The sequence below is a fragment of the Pogona vitticeps genome, chromosome 1, assembly GCF_051106095.1.
Source record: "Pogona vitticeps strain Pit_001003342236 chromosome 1, PviZW2.1, whole genome shotgun sequence".
Taxonomy (NCBI): Eukaryota; Metazoa; Chordata; class Lepidosauria; order Squamata; family Agamidae; genus Pogona; species Pogona vitticeps.
In genome coordinates, this window is record NC_135783.1 from 20501466 (window position 1) to 20519238 (window position 17773).

At 41.8% G+C, this 17773-nt stretch overlaps 1 protein-coding gene across 12 annotated transcripts in view; it reads left to right on the forward strand.

Moving 5' to 3' along the window:
• KLC4 (kinesin light chain 4) overlaps nt 1–16060 on the forward strand; it is a 62962-nt gene extending 46902 nt beyond the window's left edge. For 8 of the 12 annotated variants that reach the window (XM_020796903.3, XM_020796907.3, XM_020796908.3 and 5 more), the window contains 3 exons: nt 13177–13301; nt 14185–14242; nt 14941–16060. In XM_020796903.3, the coding sequence (XP_020652562.3) occupies nt 13177–13301; nt 14185–14242; nt 14941–15030 (273 nt within the window). In that variant the 3' untranslated portion in view covers nt 15031–16060. Of the gene's footprint in view, nt 1–1972; nt 4954–13176; nt 13302–14184; nt 14243–14940 lie in introns of those variants that run through there. The other 4 variants (XM_020796910.3, XM_078382902.1, XM_020796909.3 and 1 more) reach the window with 2 other exon arrangements.
• The last annotated feature ends 1713 nt before the right edge of the window (nt 16061–17773 follow it).

The window sequence follows — 17773 nt, forward strand, 5'->3', positions numbered from 1 at the left end:
GATCATTGCAAAGTGAAATTCCCCCATTCAGACCATTGTTTTGCGATCACAGTTACGATCGCAAAAAGATCATCATTAAGCGGTTTCGTCGTAATGTGGGGCAATCATAAAGCGAGGCACCACTGTACACTGCTGCTGGGGCTTATGGAATATTAACCACCATCCCATGACAGAGCCTTTGTTCCTGGCCCTGCACCTTAGGGTTAGGGTTAGGGTTATCCAGCACTTTGCTGTTAGGACAGAGTCAGGAGTTGCAACACTGCCGCTCTTCACTCTGCCTTGCTCCATGTGGTACAATGGGCAAAAAACATGCACTCATACCATCCCCTCTCCATGCTCAAGAACCCTAACTAGCTAATTGAAGCCCTAGGACATAATGTAATGTCTTCTTATACTTTTGAAGTAGTTATTTTGGTACCCTGTTTCCCCGAAAATAAGACAGGGTCTTATATTAATTTTTGTTCCAAAAAAACGCATTAGGTCTTATCTTCAGGGGATGTCTTATTTTTTTCATGTATGGCAATCTAAATTTATTCAAATACAGTCCTGTCATCGTCTTCTGGTTGCTGCACAATGGTGGAGGGTGTGGTTTCACTCAACTGGGGCTTATTTTTGGGGTAGGGCTTATATTGCTAGAATCCTGAAAAATCATACTAGGGCTTATTTTCAGGTTAGATGTTATTTCCAGGGAAACAGGGTAAAAAGGTAGATTTATTAATAACAAGGAACAAGAATAGTAGTGTTACAAGTTGTAATTTGATCATGAGGTCTGCATACATCATTTGCTAATGTGTAAGTAAGTAGGCATTTAACATACTATTTTAAAAATCCTTCCAATTTATTTAAATCTTACATTTCTTCTATCATTTTACGTACTTGCTACTAGGGTGGATTTGATTTAAATCAAATTGATACAAATTTTTAAAAACTGATTTTTTTTCATAATTTACATTTTAAAAATCTACTTTTTTATTTTAATTGTGATTTGAATCAATTTGATTTTTAAAAAATCATAGATTTTTCAGTCCTGCTTGCTACTAGATACTCCTGTAAACGACCAATTCCAAACAGTTCAAGGAATCATAATTGCATGATATTCATCAAGCATTCAACAAAAAATATTGTTATTTTTTAACTCTTATGTTGCCAAACAACAAGAAACATTAATACAAACCAGCTAGCACTGATGACTTGATAACTTAACTAGATCTGTTTCAAATCTGATGCCACAAAGCAACCATTGTTCCCAAAAAGCATGTCAAAGCATGGGGGAATTAGCAGTATAGAACCTGATCATGCATGAAACCAGAAAAAGTTTGAAATGTAGAATGCTTGGTTTAATTTGAATTTGTAAACCCCAGTTCAGTCATGTCCTATCCAGAGAAACTGACCACAATTAGAGTGGAACATCAAGCGCCTCTACTCTCTATCATCACTTTCTACAAGTGGAAAGACACAAGTCTGCAAGGGAGACATTCCGGCTGTCCTGTAGAGCCTAGGAAATCAGGATCCTTCTACATCCCCCCACTCCTCCCCCTTTTTTCTTTCCTGCTCTTCCTTTATCTCTCTCCACCCCCACCAACACATTGGATTGGTAGTAGGAAGAAGTATTGAGATAACCTAGGAAGCATTTCTCATACAACCATACCCAGTGCTGATTCCTGTAAGTAGAGGGCTGAATAACTGCTCTCAGACTAATTTCCTGGTGATCCTGTGGTCTATCCTGCTCCAAAGCATGATTGTGCGGTTATTTTAGAGCATTCCTGATCCAATTACATGTTTTTCTCATTTACTTGGAACTGGTTTATTCCCAGTTAATGGGTGGCTGTGTGACTTCCCACCCTTCTGCACTTATGTGTTCCCCATGCTTGTACCTTTGCCTGTACCCCTCTCCCAGCCACTTGCGAAGGTTACTGTACATCCTTCTCACTATGGCCTTGTGAATTGTGTCTTTTTCCTCTCTGTGCACTAGGCTTAAATGCCTCCTGAGAACTTCCTTTTCCCCTTCTCCCCTTCACAACAATCACCTGGATGCTTGTGCCGCTCCTTCTGACTTTTTCCTCCAAACCGTTCCCCCTCCTTCCACTGTTCCTGCTCTCCTCGGCCAGGACTCCACACCAGTTTTCCCCCAACCTTCCATCCCGGTGGGCATCGAGGAACAGAGCGGCATCTGCAGAGAAATGTCCAGCTGGCTGCAACGGGCTCCGCTCCTGCCTCAACCAGCAAGATCGGGAAGAAACTCCACATGGCTGCCTTTCCCTTCCCGTCCTCACCCTGCAAAGTCTTGCCTTCTGCCAGGGCAAGGCTTTGCAAGGATTGCTTGGGGCTTCCGCCATTCTCTTTCCTGTGTCTCGGCAGGAGCCTGAATGAAAAGGCTTCTGCTGTCTCAGGACAGCCTTGCTCTCCATTCTGTGCCCTCCTCATTGTTGAAGCGTGGCCCCCCCATCCCTCTTCCTCTTACCTCCTAATGTAATCAGATTTGTTGCTCCATATGAGCTCTGTGCCCCCTTCTTGTTGGTTTCTCTTTCTTTTTCTGCCAGAACACGGGGGGTGAAGAGTTAGTAGACAATGAGTACATTTATATCTCCAGCTTCAAATTGTAAGGAAGGTGGAGGACGGGTCTGCAGTCCTTGATCATATCTCATTTTTGCTCCAATATACGATGCCCTAATGGGGTTTTGTATGCCGCCTGCTGCTACTGGAGAGGCCTGGTTGCCACCTTTTATAGCAGCTGGGCCTGAGGCCTGTACAAATGGGGACAGACGTTGCTCTAACATCTTTCTCTTAGTGGGTGTGAATCATTTTAACCTGTTCCTGTAAAGCTCAAAAGATGGGACATGTGATATCAGGAACCAAAAGTTCTGAAAGATGTGTCAAGTTTAAAACTGAAGAGACATAAGTATGAGCTGTAGGAATGGACACAGTCTACCTCCATGAATGAAATGGAAGCATTTACAGGTGGTTAAATTATAGTGGTTGGGGCAGTCCTAAGGATGTTTTCACAATATTGTCCAATGCCAGCTAGTCTGATTATACTTTGGGCTTGATTTGGTCTGCCTATGTCAGAAGAAGATTCTATGAATTTGGGAATATTTCCTCACGCTGTCCCTTTTTTTCCCCTGTGCAAGAAGAGGAGCAACTGTAGATAAAGGTGGTTTGTCTACCTTTGCTTTGTGCTACTCCACCCATAAGGTCACAGGAGTGGTTAATGACGGCATATTTACATCTCTTAATTTATTATGATAAATGTACATTTTTAATCATGCTGTTGCTTAACACTGGAGATCACAGTGTCCCAGTCAAATGACCACAAAACACACACGTGAAGTAGCTGTGATTAAGTAGTTAAGGTAGCAACTGTAGTTTCTGCTTATTTGGAAACATGGGCAAGTGAACAGAAGAAAGGGCTGGAACAACATGGCCTATATAAAATGGAAGAAAGCTAAGGCTCTTTCATGCAAGATAGTAAGGAACAGAGACAGGCTGTGGTAAAAAGCTTGTCTTTTACAGGGAGCATTGATTAAGCCTCTAGATATCTAGAAGATTGTAATTGAAGGGGAAAAGATGTTGGTTTGGGACATGAAGGTCTACTGTAGAAGTGAGACAGAGATGTTATAAGATGTACTGTGTGATTCTACACATCTTGTCTTAGAAGCAAGCCCCACTGGTTTCAGTGGTGCTCACGCCTAGCTAGGTAGAGTTACATCTGTAGTGGTAGCCGTGTCACTGAACGTGTAAAGATTTGGTTTTGTAGTGATATGAGGTAAAGGTTTCTGGGTTGGGGAGGGAAACAAGAGATTGTCCCTTCTGGAGCCAGGGCACAGGATGGGTCTTGTAGAGCATGACAAAAATGTTTTTTTTTTTAGAATTATGGATTGGAAGTTAGAAGAGTAAAACATATTGGAAGAAGAGTAGAACACTAACATACTGTTGAGCAGAAAATGGTTACGTTGCCTGTATAGCAGGACAATGAAAGATAGTTGAGAAGTGCTGGAGAATTCTGCTAGTCATGACAGCATATGTCCGAGCGGTAGCATGGTGCTTTGGTGCATCTCCTAATCATGGAGATTTAAAGGAAAACTTGCCTTCAGCTCCCATGCCAAGCATAGCTTTTGTGGCTGTTTTTTTTGTCTTTTCGTTGTGGTTCCGTGTTCTTGTGATCATAGCTGGTGTAAAAGGAGACTGTAGGGGAAAAAAACCTAGGTATGTTCCTAAATTAGAAATAGGACTAGATGTTTGGTAAGCATTTTTGTACCCTTTTTGCTCCAGATGCCTATAAACTAGACACTGCTGGGAGCCAAAATTGAATCATAAGAGTGTACAGCACTTTTTTTTAAAAAATGGAGCCGTTCTCTGCCAGGAGCAGGATACCAGCTCTGGATTGGCCATGGGCGGAAAATATGCTTTCAGTTGGAGCTGGGTGGCAAGACAAGTTAGAGGCTCAATCTCGTAGTGGCCATTGTGGATCCTTTTAGGAAGCTCTCTGCAAGAAGGAGTGGAAGTGTTTTTCGTTGATTTTTGCATTGCCTGCCGACTTCAGAAGAAGGGCTATTTATGCATGCTTTGAATGTGGCAGCAGCTTCCTGTAAGAGAGGAACAGTTTATGCTGGAGTGACACAAGTTATCCTCTGTAACAGCCTCCTACACCGTGTTTACACATTGCTGCTGCACAAGGAGGGGGTCTGTCCCAGGGTGTTGTGAAGAAGCATTTGAAGTGTGACCTGGAAATTAGCTCCCTGGGGTCTCCCCTTAAAGCCCAATCAGGTCTTTCCCCCCAGTTCTTCATTTTGTCTTGCACTGGGCTGTCTGTGAGCCTTTTTATAGCCCTGGGGGTGGGCGGATAGGGGGGATTGCTGAAAGCCTGTTCTGCTCTTTGACTTTGACACGTATTTGGTGCTTTTCTTTTATGTTGTAAACTAAATTGAGTTCCAATTAAAGGCAGAACAACCAGAACCCTGGTTTCTTTGTGCCTCATTTCCCTATGTCATCTTCATTTAAAATAAAATTACAAAGGTTCATTGTCTCTTTCTTATATGGTCAAGTCTTTAGAGTTTTACACATAGCTGGTATTGATTCCCACCCCATTTTTTGGTTTTCTCAGCAGAACAGCAGGAAACTGACTTTATATGTGGGCATGTCTATTTCTAGTATGCGTGGACCGCCTCTGTGTGGCTGTTGGTCTAAAGAGAGAGAGATGAGCCTATGTGTGAAGAAGCCCAGTACAAAGTAATTCCATCGGAATAAAATGGAGATGGGGAACATTAAGAAGACTTGCTTTATAAACAGGTTGCTTCTTCCTGGTGTGATCTGGTTCCTTCTAAGCCAGCAGTAGCACCTGTGAATCTCTAGGTGGTGTTGGATGATAATTCCCATCGTCCCTCACCACTGGCCAGGGTTGATAGAAACTGAAGTCCAACAACATCTGAAGGGTCAAGTGTTTCCTGATGCTAAATCTGAGCAAATTAAATTAAAACATATTGGAAGAAGAGCAGAACACTTAACTAATTGCTTAATATTGCTTCAGATATTCCAAGAATGACAGAATACTATTTGTTCCTCAGATACAGCAACATAAACTCAGTTCAGGGGATAACTCACCTCTTTTTTTGCCTTTCATTTCTTCTGTCCAAACTGATCATACTAGTCTGTCTCCTTCCCCACAGCTTCACATATTGTCGGTTTATAAACTCAGAATTAATATTTGTCCTGTTGTTCAGGCTACGTAATTTGACAAAACAGAGCATTATTATTGGGGAATAAGCAGGACAATGTTGCCCGAGTATCAGCAGCAGCCAAATATAAATTGGCCAAGGGCAGAGAGAACATGTCTGATGGAAGAACTGCACTCATTACATTTGAATAGAAGCTCATCAGTAGACACGGTTTTCTGGTTTTCCTTTAAAAAAACAAACAGATGATGCCAATGTATTTTGAGCTAAATGCTATCTGGCAATAGAGTTCAATCAGTTAAACCTTTCCCAGCATAGAGGTGCATTGATGAGGAAAGCTTCCCCTGCCTATCCAAAAATAAATGAATAATAGGCAAGCTAAGTTGGGTGCAGGAGTATTCAGCTTTTTCAACTCCATTGAATTCTACTGTACAGCAAAGGAATAGAGGCGGTCTGACCCATACACGGAGTATGTAAACTGGATAAGAATGGAGTTGTCTACACCAGGATGTGCAACCCATCAGCCTTCATCTGTTGGTGGACTGGAATTACCATCAGCCCTAGCTAGCGCAGCAATGGTGAAGCAGGCGAGAGTTGTGGTCCTACAAAATCTAGAGGGTCACAAATTGTCTGGCCATTGCCCACCCCCTTACTTGCCACTGATCTCAGTGGGACTTATATGTGACAAGTTACCTCTAGACCTGCACTCTAAAGAACTGGCACTATTGATTTTATTTACTACATATATCTCCAGTTACCAACAAGGCCTTTCAGGAAGCTTTGTAAGCTCCGATAGACATTTCTTTATAAAATAGTTCCAACAGCTCTATGCCACAAAATGTGCAACTGGTACATATGATATATTTCATTGGTTTTGCAGCCTCCCAGTACAATCCTACATGTTTGCTTGGAAACAAGCCTGCTGCTGCTCCTTCAGTTCAGTAGGACAGAGATCTAATCAGTCTGAGGCTAAAGTAATCTGCAGCTACAGTCAGCTTAAATACTGTAGAAGTCTATAATGACAACATGCTTTCCTAATCCTAGTTGTTAAAGAGGTTTGTATGGAAAAACAAAACAAAAAACACCAGACAGATAGAACATATCGGAGCAAAATGTCTGACCTTCTTGATACAGAACTGGAGAAGATTAACTCTTCGGTATAAATTCTTACAAGTATTCATAGTAGCCCATGTTCCACTGATCACAGGCGGAGAATGTGTGGCCTGCCAGACTTTACACTGCTGCCTAAACCTGATGGGAATTACAGTGCAATCACACATCAAAAGGCCAGGTTAGCCAATCCTGGTTTATCTGATGGTGATTAAAAAAGCCACTGGTAGATCATGAGGACCTACTGTTGAGGTTGCTTAGCCATCTGTCATTATATAAACCACAGATAGAGCTGTAATAACAAGAGGAACACAGAAAAACCTGTCATCTCTCTGCTATCTCTTCAGCCCATTCATGAGCTCATGTCAAATGTTCCTTAAATAATTATACCTTTTAACTTATTGGAAATATTCATGGTAGACATATGTCTTGTTTCTGGACTCATAGATCTACAGGACGGCAGGTTCCTTTTGTTACTGAAGTCTCACTTGAGGCTATATCTGCAATTTTATCAAAGATCCTGGAAAGATTTAACATCCATAAGCCTGGGTGTGATCATCCTTTGGTAGACAGAAATTGCTACCCAAAGTCTCTAGTTGTAGTTGGTACGCACCCAGAGATGGATGTAACTAAATATTCAGAAATGCTGTCGTTTTCCATTGATATGTCAGGCTCAACGGGGCTACTCACTCCAAACTTTGTCCTTGAAGTATTCCCTGATGCAAGCAATAATTCTTCTCTTTGTTGGTTTCACGAGCCATGATAATTGTGCATTTGATGCACACACATGCACAGTTTTTTTGCAGTAAACACACCATCTTCATCCCTGTCCTCAAGCTTTATTCAGTCATTTAATTTGTGCATTGAGCCCATATGCCTTGAGACTAGCCTCATGCCCGCCATTTTTGCTTTCTGCACTTTTTTAAAAAACTGCTCAAAAAGGAGCAGATTGCTACATCAGGTTAGCCTCTCTATGTTGGCCAGAACCTGAAGAATTGAAGGATTGGTACAGCAGTGTTTTTCCTCTTCATATTATTCTTTCTTTGCTGAAAGTGATGATGAGGCAGAGGTAGGTGTAATGAAGAAGAATTCAATACAGATCATTAAGATAAATCTTAATTTGAGCCCTGTTTCATAGATCACACTTAATCTATGTGCTTCGTAATGGAGTTTTTAAACATCGGGAAGTTACAGAACTTCAGTACCCCACATGCAGATTGAATGGCCTCCACGATACAGCCAAAACAAGAACCAAAACAATTCCCTCCCTAGTGTACAAGAAGAATGACCATTTGCTATTTGATACAATTGGACTCCTTTTCTCCCATGCAATGACATCAGAAAATAAATAATTATAGAGGTTGCTGAGGGCCTATTGTCTCCCTTTGTGCTTCCTGTATCATGGCTTTACTTAACATAGGTGTCCCATCTCTCCAGACTTGTAGAGAGGATGGGTGGGAATTCTTGTGTCCATCACATTATGTCAAGCAGGAGACCCCCACAGTCAACATTTACAGGAATAGTCCTCTGAGAGTGTTACTCCTCCCAGTTCATAGGGATGCACCAGTCTAATATCCATTTACTGAAAGTGGTGGAATCTATGTTTTCAGAAGGGAAATGTCTGACCACGGACAAGAGTGGTTTTCAGAAGTTCAGTGCAATACTTGCTTATTTCCAGACAAGGTCACAAAAGTGCAAATGTATTCCTCCATAGAGGGTGGAGAGTTAATCCTTATAAAGACCAATGTAAGGCATGAAGTCTTAAGGCAGGACAGACTAACTTGACATAGGTGTTGATGGTCTCTGAACAAAAAGTTGCAGAATGGATGAAGTCCTCAAAAAACCCATGAAGCAGAAGCAACAAAATCTAAAGCAGAGAAATGCAGTGGAGCAAAATGGTTGGTTCAAGGTCCAAATCTTCAGTTTAGTAATTCTTCATAACCAAAAAGAACAATTTTGTGTTGGATTATTTCTGCAGTAGACACTTTCTATAATAGGGGTGAATAATTTGCAGCCCTCCAAATGTTGTTGATCTCAGCTCCCATCAGTCCCACACAACATGTGAAGTGTGATACAAGCTGCAGTCTGCCAGCAGCTGGAGAGCCACAAATTTGTCCATCTGTGACCTTTAAGAAAACAGAGAACATCTGTCTCCATACACACATGCACACTCCAATCCTCAAACCTGAGATCATCACCCTTTATAACAACATTACTGCAAGGAAAGCCTGTCAGGGCTGTCAAATATGAAGCTACTAGTGGGTGCTGTGTTACTGTGGCACTGTAACATAGAATCATAGAAAAGTTAAATTGGAAGGGGTCTAACAAGGCCATCAAGTCCAGCCCCCTGCTCAATGCAGGAATCCAATCAAAGCATATCTACCAGGCAATTATCTAAGTTTTTCTTGAATGCCTCACATGGGAAAGATTACCAGATTATAAAGTGGGCTTGAGCGGATGTGGTTAATCTGTAAATATTTCAATGACAGCAAACCATTTCCCACATACAGTGACTTGCTCCTTCATTGTCTACATAAAGCATTACTAAGCCCTGACTTTATGCATGTAAATTAAGGGTAATCTTCTGCCAAGATATTAATCTATGTTTAATGGCAGACTAACAGGGGAAAGGTTATGGCCATTTGCCATATGGAATCCCTAAAGGGTCCCAGGCCATTGAATTCCTCTCTCGTACTAAGAACACTTTTGGCCGTGATATCTCTTTTGCCACTCCTGGAGGCCTTCAGTTGTGTGGATTTGGTATCATGCCCCCAACTCTCTAAAATGCAAAAATTCCAGAACCAGAAGTGAATGCTTAGCTGCTACCTATTTCTATTCCCCCAACATGCACTTTCCCCCTAATTCTTTTGGGGCTAGTGCACCCCACAACATATCTTGGGAAACACAAACAGGGCCCCTTGATGACTAAAATATGCCCACTCCTTTTGTACATGGAAGAGAACACTCATGTGTTTGTTTCCAGCACTCTGGCACTCTGTGGTGAGTTGGAGTTAACATGTTTGACTCCAGTTCCCATCTACCCCTGCCAGCTTGAATGGTAGAGAAGGGTGATAGAAGCAGTGATTCATAGGCATCTTGAAGACCCATGTGTTGACCCATCTTGACTTTTGTATAACCAAAAAGAGAACCAAGAATAGGGCTACACAAACATATGCAGGTTTGCTTCTTAAAATGTGGGGTAGGGTCACCAAGGAAAATCAAGTCATTTAGACCTCAACTCACTAGTGTCCCTAAATGTATCATATCTCCAGAAATATATAGTATAAGAGGATCGATGGGAATACCTGTGTTAATGATTGTGTACTCCCTCAGATATAAGCTAATATCTGCTTTCCCTTCCTGTGAGGTAAAATAAAGCCCCACACTGGGAGGTGCTCTAGTGAGTAAATCTGGCCACCATTCCTGATACTTGGTGGCTCAGATATCTCTAAAGGTGCTTCCACTGTGTGGTCAATCTATTTTTACTGTGTGGTCAATCTGCTTTCTTACAGAATTTTTGGGGGGCGATGGTGGTCCTAGTCCTCACCCTCATTCCATTTTTCTCTACTGTTACTTTGTCATTCTTCTTACCACCAAAAATGTTGGTGAAGAAGAGAATGATGGAGGTGTCTAGTGCCTTCAGTTGGTTTTGTTAGGAGGCACCCATAGAGTGAATCATGATCCTACTTCCCATTCTCCACTTTTCAAGACATCTCCAGGATCGTCGCCGCCACTCTGTTTCCTTCACCAAGAGAGAAATGACTTGAACTAGAGATGGGCAGCTTGCTTCCATGTGCCATAGGCAGCCCAGTCAGTCATGAAAGATGATAAGAACTGTCATTAGCTCACATCTGGGAGGCCACAGTTTGCCCACTTCTGAATAAAATCCTCCTAAAGATTTCTAAACTAGCCTTTCAGGACTTAAAGTTCTCACAAAGTGGTGTACAAACTATAAATAGATCATAATGAAGCACTTATATGAATATAAAAGTATAATGCTTAAAATTCATACCCAGCATTTCTAAAATAAAAAGTACTAGTAATCTACAGGATAATATTTAATAAAATGCAAATTGAGTTACAGAGCCATATGTATTCTAATATAGAATACAGAAAATATACATGTTTGATCAAAGACACATCTAGTCTAGTACACTGCTTCCTGTGTTGGCCAGCCAGATGCCCCAGGGAAGCCCACAAGTAAGACAGAAGTTCCATTGCATTCTGCTACTTATATTCTCCAATAACTGGTATTCGGAGGGCTGCAGCCTTTGATCTTGGAAACAGTATATAGTCATCATGACTTCTAACCATCGGTAGTTTGTCCATGATACATTTCTCTAATGCAGTCTTTAAAAATCCAGGCAAATTTATGGCTATCGCCACATTTTATCTTTCATTGATTGCTAGCAGGTGCCCACATTTTTCCCCAGCAATCACTATATACAAATGGCTTAAGACGGGCAGTCTGTAAAAACTAGCAGTACCCAGTAAGAAAAGTACACAGGCCTGTATCAAGGGCATTCCTTTCCTGTCATGGGCTACAGACTATGATATCTGATTTAGATTGTAATTTCTTAGGATCATTTGCTTTCTTTGGAGAGAAAAATGAACTTTTGACTCACACAGACCTATATTGTGAAAATTTGCACATAATTGTCCTTATCCAGAAACCTTTGCATGCAGCAGTTTACTGCTTACAGGGAACAACCCATAAAGCATTTGTCTGCTGTTGTTAATGTTGACGGCACCCATTGCCTAGATGGGGAAAAGGACATACCATCTTTCCCCCAAAATAAGACAGGGTCTTATATTTTGGCTCCAAAAAACACATTAGGACTTATTTTCAGGGGATGTTTTATTTCACAGTCATGTCGTCTTCTTCTGGTTGGTGCACAATGGTGGAGGGTGGGGTTTCACTTAACTGGGGCTTACTTTTGGGCTAGGGCTTATATTACGAGCATCCTGAAAAAATCATACTAGGGCTTATCTTCAGGTTAGGCCTTACCGGTATTTTCAGGGAAACAAGGTATTGCTCTCTACAAAGATGAGATGCCCTGCTTCTTGGGAGCATCTGCCTAGTCAGGGCTGGAAGCATAGTATTAGATAAGAATCATTGGGCCTATTCTAATGTGATTCACCATGCAGGGCAACAGAATTGTGGCCATAGAATTACTTCCTGCTTATTCAGAGCTTGGGAAACAATTTGGGGGGGGGAGCTTTTGTGATCTATAACTCCGAAAATCCCGTAACAGAGCATGCTTGAATTTGTAAGCCAAAAAAGTACCATCTCTAATCTCTGTGCATAATAACCATGCCACTCACACCCATCCTCTAGAGGTCAAACAAGTGAAGCTTTCACTCTTGCCTGTTTTGATAATCTTATGTACATATGTCTGAGTGAGCAAATATCACATGCCTAGAAGCTACCAATGACTTTTCATCAAATGCTAAAAGCAGTAACGGGAGATGTTATTTCTGTTTGGTATGTGTGCTTTCCACCTGTAATGAGGGTAGCAAAAGCAACAGTCTGAAGAGAGACAGGCTGCTGTGTCAATGTAGGCTCTTCACATCAGGCAAAACCAAGTTGTTGTTTACCCCCATATTCTGGTTCATGTGGGAACTTTACAGCTACAACAGCCTCTCTCCACTTCAGAGTGTTGCCTTCACCCACTGAAAATGATGAGAGCTGGCTAGCATGCTACCCTCGTAATGCATGTAGAACACATAAAAACGTTAAGAACAACTGAATTGTGTTAAGTGTTGTGTTCATTAATTGTCTGATTTGTGACTAACACTTTTAAAAATGTAAAAATCCTAATTATGGAACAATACAGGGGTTAAAGATTCTAACAGGTCATTCCTTTCACTGCAGTAGTGGCTATAATTTCTCATTTATCATAGAGTGGGTATTCATGGTTTTGTAAGGACTTTAGGATGTATTAGCTGGGTAGTTGCTGCAAAAGATTATTAATCTTGGCTACTTTACCAAAATAACAAGAAAATACAAGCAAACAAAACCCTGCATGATAGAGACAAATGGGCAGCATTCGTTCCCGACATCTGCTAGTTTCCTACATGGAGAGATTTTTAAATATATTTAACTATGCACACACACATCCATTGTAATCTGAAGTAGTTGCTGTTCAGAAATGGCTGTATGGCATGCTTCTTTAGAATGTATAAACCAGCCCTGGGCCAGTAACATTGACAGAAGATACACATACACTGAGTGAAACATTGTGCTTGGCTGGTGTAGGCCATTGGGAGTCTCTATCCCAGACATGTGTGATTTTAAAAATAGGTTGTTATTAAAGTCTGATTTGACAGCCTTTGTCTCCATGCACCAGCCAATATTTACCTAGCCTTCTTCATTACTTGCTGTCTTCCTCTCCAGGATGGTACCGGTGCCCTTCGACGTAGCGGTTCACTAGGAAAGATCCGGGATGTGATCAGGAGAAGCAGTGAAATGCTAGTCAAGAAACTGCAAGGAAATGGCCCACTGGAACCAAGGAACACCAAGTAGGAGCTTCTTTCTAGGGATTCCATTTTTTTAACGCCCATTGTGTGTACTCATCCACAATTTCACAGGCCCATCCCAGCCTTTCCCAAAGATTTCAGAATCCATAGAATCTTAACTCTTATTATTTTATTGGCTACTAACTGAAGCAGCAGTTTCACATGCATTAGAAACCCTGTAGTGCTGACTCCCACTCCAGTACTCTTCCTCCTCTGACCTTTTTCTTTCTTGCTCATCTTTTTCTTCTTCTGCCTCACCATTCAGCCTTTCTCTTTGCTCACTCTTATTTCCATCCCATCCTTTCTTTGTCTCTTAGCAGTTTAGGTGTTGGTTAGGGAACATCTGGAACCCAGTGACTGAATATGGTGTTGCTACAGATTTGAATTAATCATCATTTTTTAAAATTTATTTACTTTATTGAACTTCTTTCCCTCCCATCTAGACCAAAGGTCTACGCTGGGCGGCAATGATTATGATCAAGGATCCCCCTAAGCTGGGCACATATGCGAATGACTCCGCTTCCCTCTGTGCAGCTATCTTCCTCCTCCACGAAGTGATTGTGTTACGTTCTGATTGTGATGGAACCCAGTGCACAGGGGGCAGAGTCACACACATATGCAGGGGTGAAGCTGTGCGCGAGAGGCGGAGCCCCACCCAGCAGGGCTGAAGATTAGTGGGTACATTGATCATGATCAATTAGGTGTCTAGGCTTCAGGATTCTGGAAACTGATGGTCGCATATAATCCTTTATTATTATTATTACAAATAGCTGGAATGGGTGAGTTATGTGCAATGTTTAATGAAAAGTGTGTTCCCAGATCAAGGAAAAGAGTAGGTATAGAGACAGTATTCTCAGTTGACTTCCTTTTTATTTTTGTTTATTAGCATGAAACGAGCGGCATCACTGAACTACCTGAATAAATCCAGTGAGGATTCCTTCCAGGTAAGAATACCATTTGCTTTGTTCCCCCAGACAGCACAAAGTGAAGTCCGTTTACCAACACTCAGTTAAAGTTGCAAAGATCAGGTAGGGCTGCAAAAGGGATCTTTAGCTTATTGGACCTATCCAGATCCCAGTTGTTAGTCATTGGCCCTGTTGGCTGGGGATGATAGGAGTTACACCCCAACACATTCAGAGTGTGAGAAGTTGGTTAAACCAGTCATCAAGGAAGACATTTGTGAGAAAACCCACTTAAGGAATAGTTCATGTGGTCCAAAATCCTCCATGTAATTTGGCTTGATAGCACTTCATGGGGCGCAACTGCAAGTAAGATGTATTACACCAGTTTTGTGCTTAATGTTTTCTGAGATAAAGACAGCTTCTAAAACTGCCTGTGAACTGGATGTTCAAAAGTTATCCCATGGGTTTGTAGGGAATGTGTTGTGTGCTATATAACAGGAATGTGAAATATTGCAAAAAGCATGCATGTTATCTTGACACTTGCACACTAGAGGAGCAACAGGGTCATCAGATATGAAATTGTGAGCCTTTTTGTTCAAGGGCAGGGGGAATTTCCAGCTCTGGCCTTTTTGGTGTCACTTGAGAAGTTTGCCTTGATAAGATCAAAAACTAACTGTGAGACAAGATTTTTTCATTTTTGACTCTCAGTTATCAGAAGCTAATGAGACTTTGTTTTTCAGGATTCCCAAGGCCTCCGGCCCGAGAGCAGAGGCTTTAGCGCAAGCAGCGTGGATCTCCCCTCTCACACCTCCTTGGTCAACTCCAACTGAATTGACCACTTCCGCCATCTCTGTGCCCCACTTCAGAGGCTGACTGCTTCCACACATAACGAAATTGCATCTCAGGTCAACCACTGCCTTGGATCTTTCAGCTAAAACCTCCTCATGTCTTAGAACTCTTACTGTCTCATGTGTCAATTATATATATATAAGTACCATGGAAGATATGAGCACTTTGTCACAGGGGAACACTAAGCCACATCGGACCACTGCTAGATTAGAGTGGGGAGCTACCCTCCCCTCTCTATTTTCTGTACGACTAATAGCTTTGGCAAACACACTCGCCATCCGTTTTGCAAGCTCCGTTTTGCAAGTATTTCTTGCTCAAAGCTCTGGTCATGCTGAGCTCAGGTACAGAGTCTAACCTCTTCCTTAATGTGGACCCTTTCTACTACCACGGGGTACTGCTGAGAGGAGTTCAGCTCCAACTGGGCTCTCCAGCTGGTTTATTCACTCCTTCAGTGCCTGTTCCCAGATCCTATTGCTGGTAGTCCTTAGGCTAGTATCACCTCCTTTTGCACTGTACAGTCAGTCTCCTTCTTGTCGTGGTTTATTGTGAGATGCCTCTCAAATGAGTATCTTTTGCTTCTGAAAGTGTGCTTCTAAAGCCAAGGCAAAGGGGCGCAGTCACAAGCATTTGAGGGAGCATTTATTTTTGTGTGACTAAAATAGGTGAGCAAAGTTTGGCCCTCTGGATATTTGACTGCAACTCCCAGCAGTCCTCACCACTATCTAGGGCAATTGGGAGTTTAGCCCAATCAAGTGGGGTGGGGGGGGATGCTTTGCCCAACTGTGAGCTAAGAGTGGACTTCACAAGAGATTTAGTATGTATACACTCCGCACTACAAGCCTTTTCCCCTCCATTCTGGATTTGTTGCCTGTTCCTGCCTACAACAAACAAGTATGCAAAGCAAAGGCAATGTTTGCAAACAGGCCTGTCGTAAGTCTTGTAATATTCATGATTCACTTCTGATTGTTGTTGTCTTAATTTAATTAATAAAAACATGACCACAGAAACTAACTTGCCAAAAGGAAATCTTAGCCTTTGAATCACTTTGACGAGGAACCAAGGAAAGGCACGGCTACCTGAACTCAGAAACACTATTACTTTTATGTTCTGGTGAATGTGCGCATGCACACACACACACACACACACAAAGGGGAGGAACAGCTGAGCACATAACCACTTTCATCATAAAAAGAAAATTGTGTCAAGGCAAGTGTAAAGTCCTGAACATAGAAAGCAGCATTATACTGACCAAAATTTTATTTCCTGTATCTGCCACAATAAGTGCAATAGGATAAATTGCAGTGGTGAATTGCTGTTAGTTAAGAATTGCCACTTGTATTCCTCATCATGTCCCATTTGTGTGATTTGGTATGTGATGAGGAATACAAGTAGTGACTTCTTAGTTAGTAGCAATTTGCCACTAGGATGTAGGGTGCACAATAGAATTCTGCCACTAAATCCAGAGCTATGGATTCTACAGGGGCTTTTCTGCTGTAACTCCCAGAATTCCCCCATTAGGAAGGGGGGGAGGAAAGTTACTTGGGGAGGGGGCTCCAGGAGTTTTAGCCAAAAAAGTTAATACTGTTGGTCCAGTATTAGCTGCAGCTCCCTTCAGTCTGAGGGTGCTTCCATAGAAAACATGGTTGTCTGCAGGATGTGTGGCTTATTCGGGATGCTTGTCTTCTCCCACATAATCTTTTTTTAATGTAATGTACAGAGACAGATAGGCATTCTAGCCACCTAGAGAAAGTGATCACACCCATGGGGAGCATGGCTGCCAGACTCAGACTTTGCACTGTTCTGAAAGAGAACTTTCCTGTACCAGCAGGCAACTCTGACAAACGCTTTTTAAATCTAATGACTTTTTAGAGGGCCCCATACCCCAACATTTTTTCCCTTTAAAAGTGTTTTTAAAGTACAATGTTGCCCACTAGAATAAGCAAATCCCCCCTAATTTAATTTTTTTAAATCAAATTCAATTTTTCAGTTATTCAAAACCCACTGTAGCAACCTTAATAGTACATAATTGCTGGGTTTAAAAAATAGGCTAATTAAACAGGCTGGTCCTCTCCCCCCATGGGATTGCTGCCCTCAGGAATTTGGCAAATCTGAAAATTTGTCTTTGGTCCAGCTGGGATCACCCACCCTGAGCCTGCTGAGTCTGTAGAGCAATGTTTCCCAGCCTGGAAGCCAGGACCCCCAGGGTTGGTGGTCACAGAGTGTTTTCTGGAGGGTCGCTGTATATGTGCTGTAGTCCTTAATTAATTTCTTCCTTGAGCTTTTCGAGCCATATATTAAAGTAGTGTATATATGTATGTATGAGAAACAAGACTTCGAGAGAGAAAGAAGCCTCTACTTTGAGAAGGGCTGGCTACCTCATTAAAAATGCCTTTTTGTGCAATTGTCAGGTTGGGGTATCACTGATTGCTTGCCTATTATATATGACAAAAAAAGGCTGGGAACCATTGCTGTAGAGAGTTCACCCATGTTTTCCAGATAAAGGAAATGCTAGAAGATGGGGAATCTTTTCTGACAATCTTGCGAGGTTTCCAATCCTACCATAAGGGTGAGGGTGATGGGCCATATGTTTTTAAAATGTCCATCGCTTCCCATATACTTTTTGTAGGTAGTGAGTGGAATTTAGTGATGCCTCGCTTCCTGCATAGGTGCTACCAACTTCTGGGGAATATTACATATTGACTTCGACATGTCACTGACCTAAAT